At 43.6% G+C, this 26,471-nt stretch overlaps 1 protein-coding gene across 1 annotated transcript in view; it reads left to right on the top strand.

Moving 5' to 3' along the window:
* The first annotated feature begins 18,502 nt into the window (after positions 1-18,502).
* The window catches only part of LOC106576894 (cadherin-23), an 84,852-nt gene continuing 76,883 nt past the window's right edge, over positions 18,503-26,471 (top strand). Inside the window, exons 1-3 of the mRNA XM_045700638.2 lie at positions 18,503-18,630; positions 18,849-19,058; positions 19,377-19,484. Coding sequence (XP_045556594.2) covers positions 18,592-18,630; positions 18,849-19,058; positions 19,377-19,484 — 357 coding nt within the window. The 5' untranslated portion in view covers positions 18,503-18,591. The remainder of the gene's footprint in view (positions 18,631-18,848; positions 19,059-19,376; positions 19,485-26,471) is intronic.

The following is a 26,471-nucleotide window of genomic DNA, read 5'->3' as shown; positions in this document are numbered from 1 at the left end:
CCAGACATCAATCCAATTGATAATCTCTGGTATGACTTAAAATTGCTGTACATCAGCAGAACCCATCCAACTTGATGGAGCTGGAGCAGTTTTGCCTTGAAGAATGGGCAAAAATCCCAGTGGCTAGATGTGCCAAGCTTACAGAGACATTCCCCAAGAGAGTTGCAGCTGTAATTGCTGCAAAAGTTGGCTCTACAAAGTATTGACTTTGGGGTGGTGAATAGTTATGCACACTTAAGTTTTCCGTTTTTTTGTCTTATTTCATGTATGTTTCACAAGAAAAAATATTTCGCATCTTCAAAGTGTAAAGTGCATGTTGTGTAAATCAAATGATACAAACCCCCCCAAAATCAATTTTAATTCCAGGTTGTAAGGCAACAACATAGGGACAATGCCAAGGGGGTATTTCGCATAGATACTTCAAACCCCAAAACTGGTTCCACACCCGTCGCCATGTAACAATATCTGGGTATTGTTACTGGTCCTATGGTCAGAGACATGGGTAATAGTCATATCGCTTTCGATTCTGCCCCTGTTACCTTGCTGAATGTAATACATTTCCCTGTCATAAATCTAGCCAATTTCTCATTGTGAGAAATCAGTAATATTTGAGCGTCAGTATCTATTAGAAAGTTGTGTGAGATGTGGCCTTTTACATCTTCCTTCACATAGAAACCGATCTCTCGCCGAACTACAATTGACCATAGAGGCCAGATGCCGCTATGTACAGTGGGGGGAAAAAGTATTTGATCCCCTGCTGATTTTGTATGTTTGCCCACTGATAAAGAAAGGATCAGTCTATAATTTTAATGGTAGGTTTATTTGAACAGTGAGAGACAGAATAACAACAAATATATCCAGAAAAACACATGTAAAAAAAAATTATAAATTGATTTGCATTTTAATGAAGGAAATAAGTATTTGACCCCCTCTCAATCAGAAAGATTTCTGGCTCCCAGGTGTCTTTTATACAGGTAACCAGCTGAGATTAGGTGCACACTCTTAAAACCTCTCTAGGGTCAGCGGGAAGAAATCGTCCCACCTACGTAACAGCCGGTGGAATCCTGTGGCGCGTTATTCAAACACCTTAGAAATGCTATTACTTCAATTTCTCAAACATATGACTATTTTACACCATTTTAAAGACAAGACTCTCGTTAATCTAACCACACTGTCCGATTTCAAAAAGGGTTTACAACGAAAACAAAACATTAGATTATGTCAGCAGAGTACCCAGCCAGAAATAATCAGACACCCATTTTTCAAGCTAGCATATAATGTCACATAAACCCAAAAGACAGCTAAATGCAGCACTAACCTTTGATGATCTTCATCAGATGACACACCTAGGACATTATGTTATACAATACATGCATGTTTTGTTCAATCAAGTTCATATTTATATCAAAAAATAGCTTTTTACATTAGCATGTGACGTTCAGAACTAGCATACCCCCCCGCAAACTTCCGGTGAATTTACAAAAAATTTACTAAATTACTCACGATAAACGTTCACAACAATTATTTTAAGAATTATAGATACAGAACTCCTCTATGCACTCGATATGTCCGATTTTAAAATAGCTTTTCGGTGAAAGCACATTTTGCAATATTCTAAGTAGATAGCCCGGCATCACAGGGCTAGCTATTTAGACACCCAGCAAGTTTAGCACTCACCAAAGTCAGATTTGCTATAAGAAAAATGTTATTACCTTTGGTGTTCTTCGTCAGAATGCACTCCCAGGACTTCTACTTCAATAACAAATGTTGGTTTGGTCTCAAATAATCCATAGTTATATCCAAACAGCGGCGTTTTGTTCGTGCTTTCAAGACACTATCCGAAAGGGTAAAGAAGGGTGACGAGCACGATGCATTTCGTGACAAAAAAATTCTAAATATTCCATTACCGTACTTCGAAGCATGTCAACTGCTGTTTAAAATCAATTTTTATGCAATTTTTCTCGTAAAAAAGCGATAATATTCCGACCGGGAATCTGCGTTTAGGTAAAAAGACGAAAGAAAATAAAGCATGGGGTCGACTCGTGCATGCGCCTAAGCCCATTGTCCTCTGATCGGCCACTTGCCAAAAGCGCAAATGTGTTTCAGCCTGGGGCTGGAATGACATCATTCAGCTTTTTCCCGCCTTCTGAGAGCCTATGGGAGCCGTAGGAAGTGTCACGTTACAGCAAAGATCCTCAGTCTTCAATAAACAGAGGCAAGAAGCTCAAGGAATGGTCAGACAGGCCACTTCCTGTAAGGAATCTTCTCAGGTTTTTGCCTGCCATATGAGTTCTGTTATACTCACAGACACCATTCAAACAGTTTTAGAAACTTTAGGGTGTTTTCTATCCAAAGCCAATAATTATATGCATATTCTAGTTTCTGGGCAGTAGTAATAACCAGATTAAATCGGGTACGTTTTTTATCCGGCCATGTAAATACTGCCCCCTACCCCCAACAGGTTAAAGGGAGTGTTCCTAACCGCAGCTTGTTACCTGTAAAAAGACACCTGTCCACAGAAGCAATCAATCAATCAGATTCCAAACTCTCCACCATGGCCAAGACCAAAGAGCTCTCCAAGGATGTCAGGGACAAGATTGTAGACCTACACAAGGCTGGAATGGGCTACAAGACCATCGCCAAGCAGCTTGCTGAGAAGGTGACAACAGTTGGTGCGATTATTCGCAAATGGAAGAAACACAAAAGAACTGTCAATCTCCCTAGGCCTGGGGCTCCATGCAAGATATCACCTCGTGGGGTTGCAATGATCATGAGAACGGTGAGGAATCAGCCCAGAACTACACGGGAGGATCTTGTCAATGGTCTCAAGGCAGGTGGGACCATAGTCACCAAGAAAACAATTGGAAACACACTACGCCGTGAAGGACTGAAATCTTGCAGCACCCGCAAGGTCCCCCTGCTCAAGAATACATATACATGCCCGTCTTAAGTTTGCCAATGAACATCTGAATGATTCAGAGGACAACTGGTGAAAGTGTTGTGGTCAGATGAGACCAAAATGGAGCTCTTTGGCATCAACTCAACTCGCAGTGTTTGGGGGAGGAGGAATGCTGCCTATGACCCCAAGAACACCATCTCCACCGTCAAACATGGAGGTGGAAACATTATGTTTTGGGGGTGTTTTTCTGCTAAGGGGACAGGACAACTTCACCGCCTCATTTGACGGGGCCATGTACTGTCAAATCTTGGGTGAGAACCTCCTTTCCTCAGCCAGGGCATTGAAAATGGGTCGTGGATGGGTATTCCAGCATGACAATGACCCAAAACACACGGCCAAGGCAACAAAGGAGTGGCTCAAGAAGAAGCATATTAAGTAACTGGAGTGGCCTAGCCAGTCTCCAGACCTGAATCCCATAGAAAATTGGTGGAGGGAGCTGAAGGTTCAAGTTGTCAAACGGCAGCCTCGAAACCTTAATGACTTGGAGAAGATCTGCAAAGAGGAGTGGGACAAAATCCCTCCTGAGATGCGTGCAAACCTGGTGGCCAACTACAAGAAACGTCTGACCTCTGTGATTGCCAACAAGGGTTTTGCCACCAAGTACTAAGTCATTTTTTGCAGAGGGGTCAAATACTTATTTCCCTCATTAAAATGCAAATCATTTTATAACATTTTTGACATGCGTTTTTCTGGATTTTTTTGTTGTTATTCTGTCTCTCACTGTTCAAATAAACCTACCATTAAAATTATAGACTGATAATTTCTTTGTAAGTGGGCAAACGTACAAAATCAGCAGGGGATCAAATACTTTTTTCCCCCACTGTAACTTTATCCTGCGCCGCTGCTTTCAAGAGTGTTTGATGCTGTTATTTTGTCAATGATGCAAACGCTTGCATCACATCATTTACTCCAAAGGCAGCGGGTGCATTAGGCTCCAGCACTACCCTACACTCATTCTTCCAATTACCAACAGCCCCACACTTTTAAAACAGGGCTCTGATGCTCTGCACCTTGGGATAAATTCACTGCTCTTTCCTCCCTGTTTCTTTGTCTTATCTTGGCCGTTAAAACCACTGTTAGTGACTTTCACTGTGGCTTTATTAACCACACACAGCTGAATTAGGTTCCACTCTCAAAGCCTCCTTTACTATCTCATCCCAGTGAGAATGTTGGTCTACTACACCTGCAATAGCCATTTTGATTATAGGTTTCAAACCTGCCATCAAAGCAGATGTACACATTCTATCAATGTACTCACGTACCCAGTCTTTTTGCAGCTGAATACATCTACTAATTTTGGTTTTATCATTTGTATTTTTTGTTGATAATACACTGACATCAAAATGCTGGTGTATTTAGCTTCAGATTTTTATTTCATGTCATTGAGCCAATTCACAATAACATATCTGAATTCTTTATTAGATTGGATTTTACGTCACTGTCACTGGTGTAGAGAGGAGTAGGCAGGAGGCAGTCGCAGGTTTAGAACTACTGAATTTCTTTAAGCACCATAGATCAAAGCGGGACAAAGCCCAAAAGCTGTTGTGCTCAAAATATATCTTCAAAAAGGTACAGGGCAAATCCAAAGCGCAAAATACTAAGTACTCAGGAAATAATAGGAGAGATTCCTCTCAAGAAAACTAGTAACATTTACAATGACCGACAAAGACAAATGGCAGAGGGAGTATATCTATACAGTGATAGAGTGGGGATTGGAACCAGGTGTGTGTAATGATGACGAGACAAGTCCGGGGTTGATGAGTGAAGGGTGTTTGCCAGCAGTAGGTTCGGCAGCAGCTAGGCCGGAGAAGCCGAACACCTGAGCTGGATAAGAGGGGGAGACAAAGCGAAGGCTGGTGTGACAGTAGGCAGGAAAATGCTAACCAATTTTATCCAGTTTGATACATTTTTCCCATATTCGAGCCGAATTGGTAGAATGATTGTGTGCCCCTTTACAGAGAGAATCTGGTCCGCCGGTCGCCATTTCAATAGTTATTTTTCCGACGCCTCTCCTGACGGTGTCCAGAGTGTTTAGATCTCCTCACCCACGGCTCTAATACACGCCAATTTGAACAATTTTTCAGGTAGTGATATCCACTTCCCGCAGTGTAGTTACGGTATAGGTGCCTAATAATTTGGTCACGGGATCTGATACCTTGTATTAGAACAAATGCTGAAGCTTCTGCCAATCTACTACTGGGAATACGGGTGACCTAATGTCTTATACCAGTGTTACGCCTCAATTATCACTGTTGTTGACAACACACATATCCAAATAACTTCCTATTTCCACATAATCTGTCACGTTCCCCATCCCAATAGTGCATAAACCAAATTCTCTCTTTATTGCTACTGCTTAAACACTCAACTCATGTTCAAACAATGTTCCAATATATTTTTGCTTTTCTAACTATGAATGTGGCTCTCCTCCAGAACTTATAGGCAACCTTTTATCACCATCCACATTCCCTTCTTTTGGTCCTTCTCCATGGACTACTTCTCTACAACCTACCGTACTAGTACACAAGCATGACAATTTATCCATTCACACACTCTATGGCCTCACGGCCACCCCCCCTTTACGGGTCTAGTAGGGAACCAACCCCACTCAGGATTTACCCTCTGCTGGGGCTTACCCTATACTTTATGGTACTCACAGGAACCAACCCACTCGGGATTTACCCTCGAGGACTTACCCTCTGCAGGTACCAGCCTGCACGGGCTTACCTTCCGGGACTTAACCATATACCGTAAATCTATGACCGGTCATAATACAATGGGAAAGGGAGTACCTAGTTAGTTCTCCAGTCCAGTATTCAAATGTAATGTGTCTTCCGCATTTAACCCAACCCCTCTGAATCAGAGAGGTGCAGGGCGCTGCCTTAATCGACATCCACATATTCGGCACCCGGGGAACAGTGGGTTATCTGCCTTGCTAAGGGGCAGAATTACATATTTTTACCTTACGGTTACTAGCATTGGGCTAGTAACCGTAAGGTTGCAAGATTGAATCCCCGAGCTGACAAGGTAAAAATCTGTCGTTCTGCCCCTGAACAAAGCAGCTAACCCACTGTTCCTAGGCCGTCATTGAAAATAAGAATTTGCTCTTAACTGACTTGCCTAGTTAAATATAGTTTACACACAGACATATTTTATTTTTGTAACTTAATTTATAGATTTTCAAATATGAGAAATTAAACAGTACAACCCCAACCACTCATTCTGTCATCCATCCATCCCTCCTTTCCGCCCTCCCATACCTCCCTCCCATCCATCCATCCATCCCTCCAGTCCACCCTCCCTCCCTCCAGTCCACCCTACCTCCCTCCCTCCAATCCACTCACCAACCAAGGCATCTTACAAGGATATACTATTAAATAGGACATTCTCAGTGATGTAGCACACATGGTCCTTTCCAGTGTGACTAGAGCTATCATTTGACACCGTTTCAATAGACAATGGAGCTTTTCTGCGATTTTTATGCACCCCCAGACAAATTTGACAAACAAAGTTAAATTGAATTTGCTACAAAAATGAGCCAGTTTAGAGGGCTAAAATCTAGTTAAATAGGACATTCTCAGTAATGTAGCACACATGGTCTGTTCCAGTGTGACTAGAGCTATCATTTGACACCGTTTTAATAGACAATTAACCTTTTCTGCGATTTTTATGCACCCCCAGACAAATTTGACAAACAAAGCTAAATTGAATTTACCCAAAAAACGAGCCAGTTTAGAGGGCTAAAAGCTAGTTAAATAGGACATTCTCAGTGATGTAGCATACATGGTCTTTTCCAGTGTGACTAGAGCTATCATTTGACACCGTTTCAATAGACAATGGAGCTTTTCTGCGATTTTTATGCACCCCCAGACAAATTTGACAAACAAAGCTAAATTGAATTTACTACAAAAACGAGCCAGTTTAGAGGGCTAAAAGCTAGTTAAAGTAAATTAAATAGGACAGAAACAAACAGAAAAACAGTAATAGAAACAAAAACAATCAAAACATTTCTATAAAAATTATTATCAGCACAAATGGCCACTAGATCAGACATGACTGCTTACTAAAATATGCAAGTTCCACTAAGTAAAAGACAGGCTCTCCATGTATTGTATTATTGGGGACCAGGTTAAGTCTAACTTTTGTCGGGACCCAAGCACAGTGTACCTAACCTTCTCCAGAGGCAGAGATGACATCACCTCCTTAACCCACTGCATAAAGGTTGGACGGCTTTGCAGACTTCCAGTGAAAGAGGACCAGGCGGCGAGCTAGAATTCACCTAATGCATGGTAACATGGCAGTGAACGGGTTGGGGCTAACAGTTGTATTACACATATGTGAGAATGCCTAGAAAATGGGGTCCCAGAAGCCACTCAAAGATTGGCATGACCAAAACATGTGTCCCACAGTCACTGAACTCTGATGGCATCTCAAACACTTGGGGTCCACATATGGATATAGTTTTGCCAATCTGTCATTTTAGTAAGGGAGACGGTGCAAAACTTTAAATTGAATGAGCCCGTGCCTTATGCAAAATGATGAGGTGTGGATACGTTCAATACTTTGTTGCCATATATCATTGAGTAGCTCCCATGCAGATTTTGTATTTGACAAAGAAGGCAGATTAATGTTCTGTATTATGTCGTATAATCTGGAGATTGTGCCCTTCAGATACAGGTTAAGCACCTCTCGACTGGACACTTAGTGGGTTCGAGTGGAAATTAAGGGAAATGTTTTTTTAGCAAAATGTGGGTATTGGGAATATTATGGTCAACCCTCAGAGTATCGAATGAGACAAATGTGTTGTCAATAAATAGGTCACAGAAAAACACCAGACCGTTCCTATGCCAGAACTGGAATGCTGTTGTCACGTCCTGACCAGTAAAGGGGTCATTTGTCATTGTAGTATGGTCAGGGCGTGGCAGGGGGTGTTGTTTTTGTGTGTTTTGGGGTTGGTTTATTTACGGATGTGGGAGGAGATTCTAGACGGGAAAGGACCCTGGAGGCAGGCTGGGGAGTATCGTCGACCGACCGAGGAACTGGAGGCAGCGAAGGCAGAGCGGTGCTACTATGAGGCGCTGTATAAGCCAAGAGGCAAGTGTGGGAGGCAGCCCCCAAAAATGTTTTGGGGGGGGCACACGGGGAGTTGGGCAGAGTCAGGGTGGAGTACTGAGCCAACTCCCTGTGCTTACCGTGGGGAGCGGGTGACGAGGAGAGCGCCGAGCTATGCGGAAATGCGAACGGTATCGCGAACCGTATCGCCCATACACACGCACAGTCCGGTCAGTACAGGCTCCGCAGCGTTACCGGGCGAGAGTTGGCCGGCAGCCAGGGAGAAGTGCGCCAGCGCAGCGCATCTGGCCGCCAGTGCGTCTCCTCGGTCCAGTTTACGCTGCGACTCTGCGTACCCAGTCTCCTGTAAGTCTCCCCACTCCTCAGTCAGGAGCCTCCAGCGACGCTCCTCAGCCCGGAGCCTCCAGCGACGCTCCTCAGCCCGGAGCCTCCAGCGACGCTCCTCAGCCCGGAGCCTCCAGCGACGCTCCTCAGCCCGGAGCCTCCAGCAACGCTCCTCAGCCCGGTGCCTCCAGCGACGCTCCCCAGTCACTAGCTTCCAGCGACGCTCCCCAGTCACTAGCTTCCAGCGACGCCCCCCCCAGCCCGGGGCCTCCAGCGACACCCCTCAGCCCGGGGCCTCCAGCGACGCCCCTCAGCCCGGGGCCTCCAGCAACGCCCCTCAGCCAAGAGCCTTCAGCGGTGGTCTGCAGCAAAGAGCCTTCAGCGGTGGTCTGCAGCCAAGAGCCTTCAGTGGTGGTCTTCAGCCCAGAGTCTTCAGAACGGGAGCTACGCCCAGAGCCAGAGCCACCTCCGTAGTGGGAGGATTGGGGGGGTGTAGGGGGGGTGTAGCACAGGAACCGTAGTTGATGGTGGCCACCCTCCCTTCCCTCCCTTTAGGTTTGGGTTTGGTTTTGTGTTTTTTTTTGTTTTGAGGTGCAGTCGGGGTCTGCACCTTTGGGGGGGGGGGGGGGGTACTGTCACGTCCTGACCAGTAAAGGGGTCATTTGTCATTGTAGTATGGTCAGGGCGTGGCAGGCGGTGTTGTTTTTGTGTGTTTTGGGGTTGGTTTATTTAGAGGGGATTTGTTGTAGTTCTCATTTTCTATGTTCGTCTTCTATGTGTGGCCGAGTATGGTTTCCAATCAGAGGCAGGTGTCTTTCGTTGTCTCTAATTGGAAGCCATACTTAGGCAGCCTTTTTTCCTTTGGGTTTGTGGGTGGTTGTTTTCTGTATAGCCTGTGTGCCTTACAGAACTGTTTTGTCGTTTGTTTATTTTGTTTGAGTGTTCTCTCTAAATAAAGAAAGAAGATGAGCACGATACCCGCTGCGCCTTGGTCTGTCCCTTACGACGCTTATGACAGCTGTGTCAATCTGTGACGCTGGGAAGAGATGATTAGATGTTATGGAGAGAAGCCGCTTGCTTGTTTAAGGCTAAAGTGATTTCGGAATTGGGACCATATTTTAAGGGAGTTCTTGACAATGAGATTCAAAACATGGGTGCCTAGGTTCATGGGCAGTGGGGGGCACTGGAGCTAGACAGGAGAAGTTGGACCATCCTTGTTTGTTGGGACCAGTAGGAGTGTAAAATGTTTAGGTCGGGGGGATCAGAGTTAGTGTCCGGTGATCACGAGGCCTTAGTAGAGGCCAGCTCTTAAGTGACTTGTTCGTGGCCGTGGTTGTTTTGACATTCTACGACGAAAGGCCAAAAATGTCAGAAAAAATTGGCAAATTAGTAAATTGGGTTTGATTCCAAATTTAAACGCGTCTTCACATATTGCTGCTCACCAGCGCCCCCCCAGTACGTACATTTGTACCCTCCACTGTGCGGAGTCTCCTCCTTTTCTCTAAACACGGCATCTTTGTTGCTAGGTAGGAAGTTAAGTGATGTGGGAAATAAACTGTTCCTCCTCCCTTCATGTGACCTGACCTCACTTGACCTCGTCCCACATTCCTCACTAATCCACAGCTATCCACCCTTATCAGTGACCGCAACCATGTGATTGCCTTTTCCCTTACTTAGTAACTTTCTTTTCCCTTACTTAGTAACTTATCCAACCTCCATTGACCCCACCATATACATTCCTCATACATGTAACCATTAACTTCTAGTATAGCAAATATTTTAATCTAGAACCCAACAGGATTTATAGGCATATTTTTCATCTAAACGAACAAGCCTACAGCCTATGGCATGGAGAATAGCCAGATAACATACAGTAGGCCAACTAATATTCTGTTCTTCTGAAAAACATTTTCTTTATGTCATAATATTTCTTTAGTCCTGGCTAAAATTTCTAATGGATTTATTGTGATGGTGTATATTCTATTGATTTATTATATTTTGTTAAATGTAGATGTTCCAATGGTGCACATCAGCGGCTTGTATGACCTCGACAGTCCTAATTACAACACAAACAAAGTAACTCATGCACATCATACAGGAATACTCATATGTAGAGACACTCATAAGCACACATTGAAATGTACACACACATATTGATAAAAATTGACCTAAATGAATCTGTAGGCCCTAGTATTAAACATCTTATCTGCAATAGTTCCCTGCAAATGATATTGAGTTGTTAGGATGTACCCTGGATGTCATGAAACGGTCACCTAAAGTCATCAGGAAATTGTGTCATGGTCCCCTCAAAGGCACTTAAATCTTTTGTCTTGCTCATTCACCCTCTTAATGGCACACATGGGTCTTTCTATAACTAGGGTACCAGTGAGGATTTCCTATGTTGGACAACTTGTTATAGCTGTTGATGAGTCATTGATATTAATCTGCAAAAATATTTTCATGTCATTACATTAAGATATAAGGAGGGGACATATTTATATTAAATAAAATTCACAAGTTGATTTATACCCATTCTCATGGATGTTGTCTTGACAGATTTGTCCTAGATCTTGTGAAATAAAACATTACTTTTCTGTCCTTGTCACATCCTGACCAGCAGAGGGAGTAGTTGTTTAGTATTTTGGTCAGGACGTGGCAGAGGGATGTTTGTTTTGTATGGTGGGGGTTTTGTGTGTGTGTTAGAGAGGGGTGTTTGATTTCTGTGTTCCTGGGTTTTGGGTGTATGTTCTAGGTTAGTTGTTCTAGGTTGTATTTCTGCATGTTGTCTAGTTTAGGTTTGGGTGCTGGACTCTCAATTGGAGGCAGGTGTTTCTCGTTGCCTCTGATTGAGAGTCCTATATATGGGTAATTGTTTGGTTTAGTGTTTGTGGGAGATTGTTTCTTGTTTTGCCTGTGTGAGCCTTACGAGACTGTTTTGTTGTTCGTGAGTTTGTTGTTTTGTTATTTTGGTGTTCATTTTGATTTCAAATAAATATCAAGATGAGCATCCACATTCGTGCTGCGTTTTGGTCCTCCATTCCAGACAACAACCGTGACAGTCCTTGCATTTATGGCAGTATAAATTGTCTTCATGTCATATATTAAGTGTTAATCAGTTAAATTAGACATTGAACTTGAACTCCGTAATAATCCTGGATCTAGCTGTCGGACAGTTTTAGACATCACAGAAATGCAGTGTAACTTTAACATTTCGTGTTATGTTACATGAGCACACAAATCCCAAATAGTTTATGGAATTGCAAAATTGAATGTTTTAACCGAAAGAGTCTTGATACTTAAAACCTAAATCTATACTGTCATTAAAATGGTTCTTCAATAATTATGCATAATACTTGTTGGATGCGCATTTGATGTTAAACTGTTAAATTACACTGTGATATTTTCACACATCATCATCTGATCCAGGAAGAAATTTTCTGAATGACAGTCAAGTGACAAACAGCTGTTGTGATAGCACATGCTATGCAACAGCCCAAGTGCTGGAAAAAGGTGTTTGCTAGGAATGTCCAGAATATTTTGGTGTCTCATTCGTTACTCTGGTAAAGACAGTTGTGCCTGAATCCATGTTGGATCTAATATCCCTAGCCAATTGATGTTGATCATCTGTTGTTGTCTGCTTGATTTACAGCAGGGTCTCGTTAGATTTAACAGAGAACGCATCAAGGTAATGAGTTCATGTTTTCATGTTTTTTTTGTGCCTCAGATTGGACAACAAGTCTACTGTACGCAATTGTGTAGGATAGACTATTGCCCAACACCCAACTCTATTCTTATTAATTATTCTGGATATAATGACAAATTACATAGCCTAGTGGGCTTCTTCACAATATGATCTGGTATGAAATAACATGACACATACGTCTTGGTTTCCATGTTACACCTGCAATTGGTCCCGTGTGGCTCAGTTGGTAGAGCATGGTGTTTGCAACGCCAGGGTTGTGGGTTCGATTCCCACGGGGGACTAGTACGGGGGGAAAAAATGTATGAAATGTATGCATTCACTACTGTAAGTCGCTCTGGATAAGAGTGTCTGCTAAAATGACAAAAGAAAAATGTAAAAATATACAAGGGGCTTGAAGTAGCCTACTTGAATTTGGAGCTCAGAAATTCAAGTAGGACGTCCTTGTAATTATAGCAAATGTATAAGTTCTCCTGCTCCCATATAATTATCTGTGATTTCATTTTTGTAAGAGATGTGGTGACTTTCGTTTGTTTCCCGCCGCTTCAATTGAACGGTGTTGCGCTACTCTGTTGCGTTAAAACCAGGTGCGGTTATTATGAGGACGACAGCATCTAATGCTGGCTTCAACTTGGCTTTCCATGCAAATCCTTCCATTACAAAAATTCTGGTTTTTGGTTGCTTTCTCGTTACAAAAACAGCGATGGTGAAATCAAAATGGTGAGATGAATGATACCGCTAGTCATGGCTTTTATGTGTGCCTGCATCAGCCACATAGGCTACAGAAATGCAGGCAACATCGAATTAACAATGGTTTAGTATTCCAACAGGGGCAGGCAATAGACAGGTCAAGGCAGGCAAGGGTTAGTAAACTAGAGGTGGGGCAAAGGTACTGGATGGCAAGCAGGCTCAGGGTAGGCAGAGGTCAATAAACCAGAGGTGGGGCAAAGGTCGGCAGGCAGGCTCAGGGTCAGGCAGAGTGGTCAGGCAGGCTGGCTCAGAGTCAGGACAGGCAAGGGTCAAAACCAGGGGGGCAAGAAAAAAAGACTGGGAAAAGCAGGAGCTGAGACAAAAACGTTGGTTGACTTGACAAACAAGACCAACTGACAACAGACTAACAGAGAACACAGGAATAAATACAAAGCGGATAATGGGGAAGATGGGCGACACCTGGAGAGGGGTGGAGACAATCACAAAGACAGGTGAAACAGATCAGGGTGTGACAAAATTACACCTACATCACTTTTCAGATGCTATCCCTTAACTGCTACATGTTCAAGGCTGACCCTGTTTTGCTCCAAGCCTGTTCTGTGTTTCTGTGTCGTAGGGTTGGGTACGGTAACAACAAAAACACATGTTTCCATTATTCAATATACTTTTATTTTGAAATAAATTATTGCCTGATTATGTGTGTGTGTGTGAGTGTTATTTTGTCACGTGCCCATGTGTTCCGGTGAGTGTGTGTGCATGCTGGTGTTTGTAATACAGTTTGAGTCTGTATTTGTGTGTATTTGTGGGTATGTGTTTTGGGGGGTGTACCAAAGTGGATATACATGCATATGCATTGACAACACCTTTATGAAATCATTCATAACCCTTTCATGAATGTTCCAGTATCATTCATCATAACATTCATAACCACATTAAACATCAGTAATATGTAATCTTCAAAACAAATGTCCTGTTTTCATTACAGTATTAAGTTATTTTATAGTAGAAATATCTGCTAGGTCAACTCCACCACTTTTCAATCTCCTTTTCATTATCTCCAGCACGATACCAGTGTCTACATATGTGAAAACGGCACATGTTTGAAGAGAAGTTAAAGTAAAGTAAAAAGTTGACATCTGTATGACATCTTCAAAAGTTAAAACATTTTGAAAACAGTGATTTTCGAACACTGTGAGATTCGCAGTGATGTATAGAGAAAGCAAATACCCTTCCTTGGGCTAGAAACTCGTTACAGGTTTGGAAAATCATTGATGTCAGAGAGAAGCATTTTGTTTTTAATTGCCACAAATTTGGAAGCACAGAATCGTCTAGAATGTCATTGTGTGCTGTAGCATTAAGATTTCCCTTCACCGAACCATGAAAAACAACCCCAGACCATTATTCCTCCTCCACCAAACTTTATAGTTGGCACTATGCATTCGGGCAGGTAGCGTTCTCCAGGCATTTCCCAAACACAGATTTGTTGTCGCGCTGCCAGATAGTGAAGCGTTATTTATCACTTCAGAGAACGCATTTCCACTGCTCCAGAGTCCAATGGCGGTGAGCTTTATACAACTCCAGCTGACGCTTGGCATTGCACATGGTGATCTTAGGCGTGTGTGTGGCTGCTCGACCATGGAAGCCCATTTCATGAAGCTCCTCACGAACAGCTATTGTGCTGACGTTGCTTCCGGATGCAGTTTGGAACTTAGTAGTGTTTCAACCGAGGACAGATGATTTTTATGGGCTACACGCTTCAGCACTCGCCGGTCCCGTTCTGTGGGCTTGTGTGGCCTACCACTTTGTGTTGCTCCTAGAGGTTTCCACTTCACAACAGCACTTACAGTTGACCGGAGGCAGCTCAAGCAGGGCAGAAATTTGACGAATTGACTTGTTGGAAAGGTCGCAGCCTATGACTGTTCCAGTTTGAAAGTAACTGAGCTCCTTAGTAAGGCCATTCTACTGCCAATGTTTGTCTTTGGATATTGCACGGCTGTGTGCTGGATTTTATATACCTGTCAGCAATGGGTGTGGCTGAAATAGCCGAATCCACTCATTTGAAGGGGTGTCCACATACTTTTGTTTATATAGTGTATGTTGACACTGATTTGGTGAGGGAGATGATCAAAATGAGAGTGAAAGTGGAGGAATTGCCCTTTAAGCATTGCCATGATTGTAGGCAACCAGATGCATCGGTTTTTATGACCTAACTAAGAGTGTTTCCAAAACAAGCACGTAGAGAGAACGTTGGCTATGTGCATTGTCAGACCATGTGTCGATACTGATAGGATCGAATGAAAAGCAGTGCTGCTATTGGATCAAAACTTAACTTAACATTATAATTATTCCACAATACTGACGATTGATCAGCTCCTAGAGAGATGTTACCACATATGACTGCAAAAATTGAGGTGGCTTATTATGTTTACCCAATAATAATGCGCTAAATCATAGATTGTGCACATCATTGTGCATATCTTGCCACACATTTAGAAAAAATATTTCACCTTTATTTAACCAGGTAGTCCAGTTGAGAACAAGTTATAATTTACAACTGCGACCTGGCCAAGATAAAGCAAAGTTGTGCGACACAAACAACAACAGAGTTACACATGGAAAAAACAAATGTACAGTCAATAACACAATAGAAAAAAACTATATACAGTGTGTGCAAATGAGGTAAGATTAGGGAGGTAAGGCAATAAATAGGCCGTAGTGGCAAAGTAATTACAATTTAGCATTTAAACACTGGAGTGATAGATGTGCAAGTAGAGATACTGGTGTGCAAAGGAGCAAAAAATAAATAACAGTATGGGGATGATGTAGTTGGATGGGCTATTTACAGATGGGCTATGTACAGGTGCAATGTTCTGTGAGCTGCTCTGATAGCTGATGCTTAAAGTTAGTGATGGAGATTTGAGTCTCCAGCTTCAGTGATTTTTGCAATTCGTTCCAGTCATTGGCAGCAGAGGACTGGAAGTAAAGGCGGCCAATGGAGGAATTGGCTTTGGGGGTGACCAGTGAAATATACCTGCTGGAGCGCGTGCTACGGGTGGGTGCTGCTATGGTGACCAGTGAGCTGAGATAAGGCTGGCTTTACCAAGAAAATACTTATAGATGACCTGGAGCCAGTGTGTTCGGCGACGAATATGATGCGAGGGCCAGACAACGAGAACATACAGGTCGCAATGGTGGGTAGTATATGGGGCTTTGGTGACAAAACAGATAGCACTGTGATAGACTGCATCCAATTTGCTGAGTAGAGTGTTGGAGGCTATTTTGTAAATGACATCGTCGAAGTCAAGGATCGGTAGGATAGTCAGTTTTACGAGGCTATGTTTGGCAGCATGAGTGAAGGATGCTTTGTTGCGAAATAGGAAGCCGATTCTAGCTTTAATTTTGGATTGGAGATGCTTAATGTGAGTCTGGAAGGAGAGTTTACAGTCTAACCAGACACCTAGGTATTTGTAGTTGTCCACATATTCTAAGTCAGAACCTTCCAGAGTAGTGATGCTGGACGGGCGGGCAGGTGTGGGCAGCAATCGGTTGAAGAGCATGCATTTAGTTTTACTTGCATTTAAGAGCAGTTGGAGGCCACGGAAGGAGAGGTGTATGGCATTGAAGCTTGTCTGGAGGTTAGTTAACACAGTGTCCAAAGAAGGGCCAGAAGTATACAGAATGGTGTCGTCTGCGTAGAGGTGGATCAGACAATCACCAGCAGCAAGAGTGACATCATTGATATATAGAGAGAAAAGAGTCACCCTGAGAATTGAACCATGTGGCACCCCCATAGACACTGCCAGAGGTCCAGTCAACAGGCCCTCCGATTTGACACACTGAACTCTGTCTGAGAAGTAGTTGGTGATCCAGGCGATGCAGTCATTTGAGAAACCAAGGCTGTTGAGTTTTTTTTATCGATGGCGGTTATGATATTGTTCGGAAACCAGGTTGCATAGCGGAGAATGTATTGTGGAATTCGAAATGGTCGGTGATCTGTTTGTTAACATGGCTTTCGAAGACCTTAGAAAGGCAGTGTAGGATAGATATAGGTCTGTAACGGTTTAGGTCTAGAGTGTCTCCCCCTTTGAAGAGGGGGATGACCGCGGCAGCTTTCCAATCTTTGGGGATCTCAGACGATACAAAAGAGAGGTTGAACAGGCTAGTAATAGGGGTTGCAACAATTGCAGCGGAAAATTTTAGAAAGAGAGGGTCCAGATTGTCTAGCCCAGCTGATTTGTACGGGTCCAGATTTTGCAACTCTTTCAGAACATCAGCTATCTGGATTTGGGTGAAGGAGAAATGGGGAGGCTTGGGCTGCTGTGGGGGGTGCAGGGCTGTTGACCAGGGTAAGGGTAGCAAGGTGGAAAGCATGGCCAGCCGTAAAAATAATGTTTTTTGAAATTGTCAATTATCATGGATTTATCGATGGTGACAGTGTTTCCTAGCCTCAGTGCAGTGGGCAGCTGGGAGGAGGTGCTCTTATTCTCCATGGACTTTACAGTGTCCCAGAACTTTTTGGAGTTTGTTGGTCAGGATGATATCTATGAGGGTGCCCTTGTTTACGGATTTGGGGTTGTACCTGGTAGATTCATTGATCATTTGTGTGAGATTGAGGGCATCTAGCTTAGATTGTAGGACGGCCGGGGTGTTAAGCATGTCCCAGTTTAGGTCACCTAACAATACGAGCTCTGAAGATAGATGGGGGGCAATCAATTCACATATGGTGTCCAGGGCATAGCTGAGGGCAGAAGGTGGTCTATAACAAACAGCAACGGTGAGAAACTTGTTTCTGGAAAGGTGGATTTTTAAAAGTAGGAGCTCATTGTTTGGGCAGAGACCTGGATAGTATAACAGAACTCTGCAGGCTATCTCTGCAGTAGATTGCAACTTCCCCCCCTTTGGCAGTTCTATCGTGTCTGAAAATGTTATAGTTAGGGATGGAAATTTCAGGATTTTTGGTGACCTCCCTAAGCCAGGATTCAGACACGGCTAGGACGTCATGAAACATATTGAGCCAAAGATTTGACGGTAGACTAGTAGCAAAATAGAACTCAATATGATTTCAATATGATTGAAGAATGTAGCCTATTTATCTTTTAATGCAGTCATCTCAGTTTTCATTTGAAGCATCGTTTTATCTTTCAATTGTTTGTAACAATTGCAAATACATTGGCAACTTTGAATTTGTAGTCAACTTCGCTCTAAAGTTATCAGCGGTCACAGTCAGACAGATACCTAGGCTAAACATCTTGATTCTATGTTTAGCTGATATCTACTGAGAATAAAATGCAAAACATCTAACGATGCACTTTGGCTGCTTTAAATGTGCAAAGGTTTCAAAGAGTCACATTACTAACGAAGGTTCTGGGAAACAGCTTAGTTACTAAAGATACATTGTAAAATGGTTCTAATGACAATCTTAACCCTATGAAGGCTCTGGGAAACGAGGCCCTGGATGGTTGCTGGTATTACTGACTGGGTTATTTATTTGCATGACAGTTACCGGTTGAGAAAATGTAATGACCGACACAGCCATAGTTGCGGTGGGTGTATGTGTGTGTATCTTTGTGGAGGAGGGGATGGGTTATTGTGTGTGTGTGTGCATGCATGCTGGTGAGCTTCCGTCCGTGTGTGTGTGTATGTGTGCGCAGTATATACGGCTAGTAACCAACTAATCATGCCCTCCTTCTCTCTCTCTTTCTCTTTCTCACTCTCTCTTACTCTCTCAGATGAGTTTGTGATATCTCCAGTGGAGGGGGAGCTGCGTGTGAGGAGAGATGTGGAGCTAGACAGAGAGACCACACCCTTCTACAACATCACTGTCATGGCCAAAGACCTGGGCAAACCACCACGCAGCAGCATGGTGTGTTCGCACAGACATGCACTGATCTTGTGGTGCTTCCTTCTAACATGCTCAGACACTTCAATGAACACAACACATGTGCCCATGCGCACGCACGCACGCACACACACACACACACACACACACACACACACACACACACACACACACACACACACACACACACACACACACAAAGACTAAGTGCCACCCTGTCTTGTGTCTCCTCCATCTCCCAGGTGGTGGTGGGTGTCCATGTTCTGGACATCAATGACAACGACCCCGTACTGCTCAACCTGCCCCACAACACCAGTGTGAGCGAGGGCGCGTCCGTCTACACCTCGGTGGCCAGGGTCAGAGCGCAGGATGTAGACAGTGGACGCAACGCCCTACTCACCTACAACATCACTGCTGGAAACCGCGACGGCGCCTTCTACATCAACGACACTGTGAGAGGGAGGGAAAGCAGGGGATGGAGGGGGAGGGAAGGAGGGGATAGGGACAGATGGTGTGAGGGAGGAAAAGGAGAGAGAGGGTGATAAGGTTGGGAAAGGGATAGAGGGGAAAAAGGAAAAATGTGGATAAAGGAAGAAGGGTTACGGAGAGGGAGTAAAGGGGTAGAACAGATAGAGGAGAGGTAGAAAAATCTAGACAGAGAAATAGATAGAAAGTCATAGAAAGGCATTGAAAAGGGAAGGGTATACTCATTTCTATCATCTCTCTCTCTCTCTCTCTCCTCTCTCTCTCTCTCTCTCTCTCTCTCTCAGACAGGGGTGGTGCAGGTAAACAGGCCTCTGGACAGAGAGAGAGTGGCAGAGTACAGACTGGCCATTACAGTCAAAGACAACCCTGAGAACCCCCGCATCGCTCGCCGGGTACTGCCACACACACACACACACACACACACACACACACACACACACACACACACACACACACACACACACACACACACACACACACACACACACACACACACACACACACACACACACACACACACACACACACACACACACACACACACACACACACACACACACACACACCTCTCAGCCCATACGCTATTTACTGGCAAAGTCAAGCCACTGCTTCCTCAGCTGCAAGCTACCAAAATTCTGCAAAATCGTACACTAATCTTATCATTGAGTATCTACAATGCCTAGTGAAAGTCTACACACCTCTTGCACAGTCTTTATTATTGAATATAAAAACAGATTCAATCAGATTTTTTTTTACAGATCTACATAACCTATTCTACATTTTCAAAGTGAAAATGTAAAATGTCTTGATTGCGCATGTCTTTAACCCCAGAGTTAATACTTGGTGGAAGCACCTTTGGCAGCCATTACAGCTGTGAATCATTTTGAATAAGATTCTATCAAATTGCAACTCTTATGGCAACATACATATATTCATTGTTTTTGTAAAAAGTGTTCAAGTTCACAAAATTTGGTTGGGAGTCATTGATGGACAGCTATATTCAAACCCTGTCTCAGATTTTCAAGCAAAATATACAGTGCATTTGGAAAGTATTCAGACCCCTTCACTTTATCCACTTTTTGTTACGTTCCAGCCTTATGCTAAAAGGAATTAAATTATTTTCTCCCCTCATCAATCTACACACAATACCTCATAATGACAAAGCAAAAACAGTTTTTTTTCTTTTTTGCAAATGTATTAAAATAAATAAAAAATCAGGTGCATCCTGCTTCCATTGACCATCCTTGAGATGTTCCTACAACTTGTTTCTACACCTGTGGTAAATTCAATTGATTGGACATGATTTGGAAAGGCACACACCTGTCTATATAAAGTCCCACACCTGACAGTGCATGTCAGAGCAAAAAAGAAGCCATGAGGTCAAAGGAATTGTCCGTAGAGCTCCGAGACAGGATTGTGTCGAGGCACAGATCTGGGGAAGGGTACCAAAAAACTGCAGCATTGAAGGTCCCCAAGAACACAGTGGCCTCCATCATTCTTAAATGGAAGAAGTTTGGAACCACCAAGACTCTTCCTAGAGCTGGCCGCCCAGCCAAACTGAGCAATTGGGAGAGAAGGGCCTGTGTCAGGAAGGTGACCAAGAACCTGATGGTCACTCTGACAGAGCTCCATAGTTCCTCTGTGGAGATGGGAGAACCTTCCAGGAGGACAACCATCTCTGCAGCACTCCACCAATCAGGCGTTATGGTAGAGTGGCTAGACGGAAGGCACTCCCCAGTAAAAGTCACATGTCAGCCAGTTTGCCAAAAAGCACCTAAAGGACTCTCAGACCATAAGAAACAAGATCCTCTGGTCTGATGAAACCAAGATTGAACTCTTTGGCCTGGCACCGCTCATCACCTGGCCAATACCATCCCTATGGTGAAGCATGGTGGTGCAAGCATCATGCTGTGGGGATGATTTTCAGGGACTGGGAGACTAATCAGGATTGAGGGAAAGATGAACAGAGCAAATTACAGAGAGATCCTTGATGAAAACCTGCTCCAGAGCACTCAGGACCTCTGGGGAAAAGACTCACCTTCCAACAGGACAACGACCCTAAACTCCCCAAATACAGGTGTGCCAAGCTTGTAGTGTCATACCTAAGAAGACTCGAGGCTGTAATCATGCCAAAGGTGCTTCAACAAAGTACTGAGTGAATGGTTTTAATACTTATGTAGATTTTTTTTATTTGTATACATTTGTAAAAATGTCTAAAAAACTGTTTTTGCTTTGTCATTATTGGGTATTGTGTGTAGATTTATGTTTTTTTATTCCCTCATCAATTTCAGAATAAGGCTGTAACGTAAAACATTTTGGAAAAAGTGAAGGGGTCTGAATACTTCCCGAATGCACTGTAAGTCAGGACTGAGACTGGACCACTCAGGAACCACTCAATACATATTGAAAAGCCATTTTGGTGTGTCTTTGGCATTGACATTTTTGTAAATGTCCTGCTGAAAAATAAATCTCCACCCCAGGGTTTTCCTATAATTATTTACCTCTGCTTTGGTCCTTTCATATTTAATTTGAACCTAACAAACTCCCCAGTCCAAGTTGTTGATAAGCATACCCATAACATGATGCTGCCACCTGGTGTCTTCCGGCGCCGACAGAGATGGCCGCCTCGCTTCGCGTTCCTAGGAAACTAAGTAGTATTTTGTTTTTTATGTTATTTCTTGCATTGTTACCCCAGGAAATCTTAGGTTTTATTACATACAGTTGGGAGGAACTATTGGATATAAGAGCAACGTCAACTCACCAACATTACAACCAGGAATACGACTTTCCCGAAGCGGATCCTCTGTTTGGCCCACCAGCCAGGACAATGGATCGGATCCCAGCCGGCAACCTAAAACAACGGCGCTGCAGAAGGGGCAGATGGAGCGGTCTTCTGGTCAGGCTCCGTAGACGGGCACATCGCGCACCGCTCCCGAGCATACCACTCGCCAATGTCCAGTCTCTTGACAACAAGGTAGACGAAATCCGAGCAAGGGTTGTCTTCCAGAGAGACATCAGAGACTGTAACGTTCTTTGTTTCGCGGAAACATGGCTCATTCGAGACACGCTATCGGAGTCGGTACAGCCAGCTGGTTTCTTCACGCATCGCGCCGACAGAAACAAGCACCTCTCTGGTAAGAAGAAGGGCGGGGGTGTATGCCTTATGATTAACGAGACGTGGTGTGATCATAACAACATACAGGAACTCAAGTCCTTTTGTTCACCTGACTTAGAATTCCTCACAATCAAATGCCGACAGCATTATCTACCAAGAGAATTCTCTTCGATCATAATCACAGTCGTGTATATTCCCCCCCAAGCAGACACATCAACGGCCTTGAAAGAACTTCATTTGACTCTATGTAAACTGGAAACCACATATCCTGAGGCTGCATTTATTGTAGGTGGGGATTTTAACGAGGCTAATCTGAAAACAAGGCTCCCAAAATGTTATCAGCATATCGATTGCACGACCCGGGCTGGCAAAACCCTGGATCATTGTTATTCTAACTTACGTGACGCATATAAGGCCCTCCCCCGCCCTCCTTTCAGAAAAGCTGACCACGACTCCATTTTGTTGCTCCCAGCCTATAGACAAAAACTAAAACAGGAAGCACCCGCGCTCAGGTCTGTTCAACGCTGGTCCGACCAATTGGATTCCACGCTTCAAGAACGCTTCGATCACGTGGACCAACCAGAAACCGTGGATTGATGGCAGCATTCGTGCAAAACTGAAAGCGCGAACCACTGCTTTTAATCATGACAAGGTGACCGGAAACATGACCGAATACAAAACAGTGTAGCTATTCCCTCCACAAGGCAATCAAACAAGCTAAGCGTCAGTATGCAGTGAGGGAAAAAGTATTTGATCCCCTGCTGATTTTGTATGTTTGCCCACTGACAAAGAAATGATCAGTCTATAGCAGAAAAACAGCCCCAAAGCATAATGTTTCCACCTCCATGTTTGACGGTGGGGATGGTGTTCTTGGGGTCATAGGCAGCATTCCTCCTCCTCCAAACACGGCGAGTTGAGTTGATGCCAAAGAGCTCCATTTTGGACTCATCTGACCACAACACCTTCACCCAGTTGTCCTCTGAATTATTCAGATGTTCATTGGCAAACTTCAGACGGGCATGTATATGTGCTTTCTTGAGCAGGGGGACCTTGCGGGCACTGCAGGATTTCAGTCCTTCACAGCGTAATGTGTTACCAATTGTTTTCTTGGTGACTATGGTCCCAGCTGCCTTGAGATCATTGACAAGATCCTCCCATGTAGTTCTGGGCTGATTCCTCACCGTTCTCATGATCATTGCAACTCCATGAGGTGAGATCTTGCATGGAGCTCCAGGCCGAGGGAGATTGACAGTTATTTTGTGTTTCTTCCATTTGCGAATAATCGCACCAACTGTTGTCACCTTCTCACCAAGTTGCTTGGCGATGGTCTTGTAGCCCATTCCAGCCTTGTGTAGGTCTACAATCTTGTCCCTGACATCCTTGGAGAGCTCTTTGTTCTTGGCCATGGTGGAGAGTCTGGAATCTGATTGATTGATTGCTTCTGTGGACAGGTGTCTTTTATATAGGTAACAAGCTGAGATTAGGAGCACTCCCTTTAACCTCTCTAGGGTATGTGGGACGCTAGCGTTCAACAGCCAGTGAGCGTTCAACAGACACACTATTCAACAGCCAGTGAAATAGCAGGGCGGAAAATTCAAAACAACAAAAATCTCATAATTCAAATTTCTCAAACATACAACTATTATATCCCATTTTAAAGATACACTTCTCGTTATTCCAACCACATTGTCTGATTTTAAAAAGGCTTTACGGCGAAAGCATAACATTAGATTATGTTAGGACAGCGCCGAGACAAGAAAAACCACACAGCCATTTTCCAAGCAAGGAGAGGCATCACAAAAACTAGAAATACAGCTAAAATTACTTACTAACCTTTGATGATCTTCATCAGATGGCACTCATAGGACTTCATGTTACACAAAATATGCTTTGCTCGATAAAGTTCATATTTATATCCAAAAACCCCATTTTACATTGGCGTGTAATGTTCAGAAATGTTTTGCTCCCAAAACCTGCGGTGAATGAGCACATCAATTTACATAAATACTCATCATAAAGTTGATAAAATATTCAACTGTTTTTCAAAGAATTATAGATACACTTCTCCTTAATGCAACTGCTGTGTTAGATTTCAAAAAAGCTTTACGGCGAAAGGAAACTTTGCAATAATCTGAGTACAGCGCTCAGATATCAAAACAAGCCATACAGATACCTGCCATTTTGGAGTCAACAGAAATGACAAAAATTACATTATAAATATTCACTTACCTTTGATGATCTTCATCGGAATGCACTCCCAGGAAGCCCAGTTCCAGAATAAATGTTTGTTTTGTTCGATAAACTTAATCTTTATGTCCAAATACCTCCATTTTGTTCGCACGTTAGGTTCACTATTCCAAATGCAAGGCATGCGCTTACTAAGTCCAGACGAAAAGTCAAAAAAGTTAAACTACAGTTTGTAGAAACATGTCAAACGATGTATAGAATCAATCTTTAGGATGTTTTCATCATAAATCTTCCATAATATTCCAACCGGACGATTAGTTTTGTCTTCAAAAAAGAAAAGGAACACAGCTAACTCTCATGTGAGCGCACGCGATTGAGCTCATGTCATTTCCTCAGTCATCTGACTCCATATGCTCTTATTCTCTCCCCATTCACAGTAGAAGCATGAAACAATGTTCTAAAGACTGTTGACATCTAGTGGAAGCCTTAGGAAGTGCAAAATGACCCCATTGACACTGTATACTGGATAGGGAATCACTTGAAAAACTACATCCTCAGATTTCCACACTTCCTGGTTGTATTTATTTCTCAGGTTTTTGCCTGCCATATGAGTTCTGTTATACTCACAGACATCATTCAAACAGTTTTAGAAACGTCAGTGTTTTCTATCCGAATCTACTAATAATATGCATATCTTAGCTTCTGGGACTGAGTAGCAGGCAGTTTACTCTGGGCACCTTCTTCATCCGGACGTCAAAATACTGCCCCCTACCCTAGAGAAGTTAAGAGTGTGCTCCTAATTTCAGCTCGTTACCTGTATAAAAGACACCTGGGAGCCAGAACTCTTTCTGATTGAGACGGGGTCAAATACTTATTTCCCTCATTAAAATGCAAATCAATTTATAACATTTTTGACATGCGTTTTTCTGGATTTTTTTGTAGTTATTCTGTCTCTCACCGTTCAAATAAACCTACCATTAAAATTATAGACTGATAATTTCTTTGTCAGTGGGAAAACGTACAAAATCAGCAGGGGATCAAATACTTTTTCCCTCACTATAGAGACAAAGTAGAGTCGTAAGTCAACGGCTCAGACACGAGTGGTATGTGGCAGGGTCTACAGTCAATCAAGGACTACAAAAGAAAAACCAGCCCCGTCACGGACCACGATGTCTTGCTCCCAAACAAAATAAACAACTTCTTTGCTCGCTTTGAGGACAATACAGTGCCACTGACACCGCCCGCTACCAAAACCTGAAGGCTCTCCTTCACTGCAGCCAACGTGAGTAAAACATTTAAACGAGTTAACCCTCGCAAGGCTGCAGGCCCAGATGGCATCCCCAGCCGCGTCCTCAGAGCATGTGCAGACCAGCTGGCTGGTGTGTTTACGGACATATTCAATCAATGCTTATCCCAGTCTGCTGTTCCCACATGCTTCAAGAGGGCCATCATTGTTCCTGTTCACAAGAAAGCTAATGTAACTGAGCTAAATGACTACCTTTGCACTCAATTCCGTCATCATGAAGTGCTTTGAGAGACTAGTCAAGGACCATATCCCCTCCACCCGACCTGACACCCTAGACTCACTCCAATTTGCTTACCGCCCCAATAGGTCCACAAATGACGCAATCGCAATCACACTGCACACTGCCCTAACCCATCTGGACAAGAGGAATACCAATGTAAGAATGCTGTTCATCGACTACAGCTCAGCATTTAACACCATAGTACCCTCCAAACTCGTCACAAAGCTCAAGACCCTGGGTCTCGACCCCTCCCTATGCAAATGAGCCCTGGACTTCCTGACGGGCCGACCCAGGTGGTGAGGGTAGGTAACAACATCTCCACCCCGCTGATACTCAACACTGGGGCCCCACAACAGTGCGTTCTCAGCCCTCTCCTGTACTCCCTGTTCAACCATGACTGCGTGGCCATGCACGCCTCCAACTCAATCATCAAGTTTGCAGACGACACTACAGTGGTAGACTTGATTACCAACAACAACGAGACGGCATACAGGGAGGAGGTGAGGGCCTTCAGAGTGTGGTGTCAGGAAAATAACCTCACACTCAATGTC

Source organism: Salmo salar, chromosome 18 (assembly GCF_965601325.2).
Source record: "Salmo salar chromosome 18, fSalSal1, whole genome shotgun sequence".
Taxonomy (NCBI): Eukaryota; Metazoa; Chordata; class Actinopteri; order Salmoniformes; family Salmonidae; genus Salmo; species Salmo salar.
Note: the sequence above shows the minus strand (reverse complement) of the source record. Positions and strands in the feature narration are given on the sequence as shown.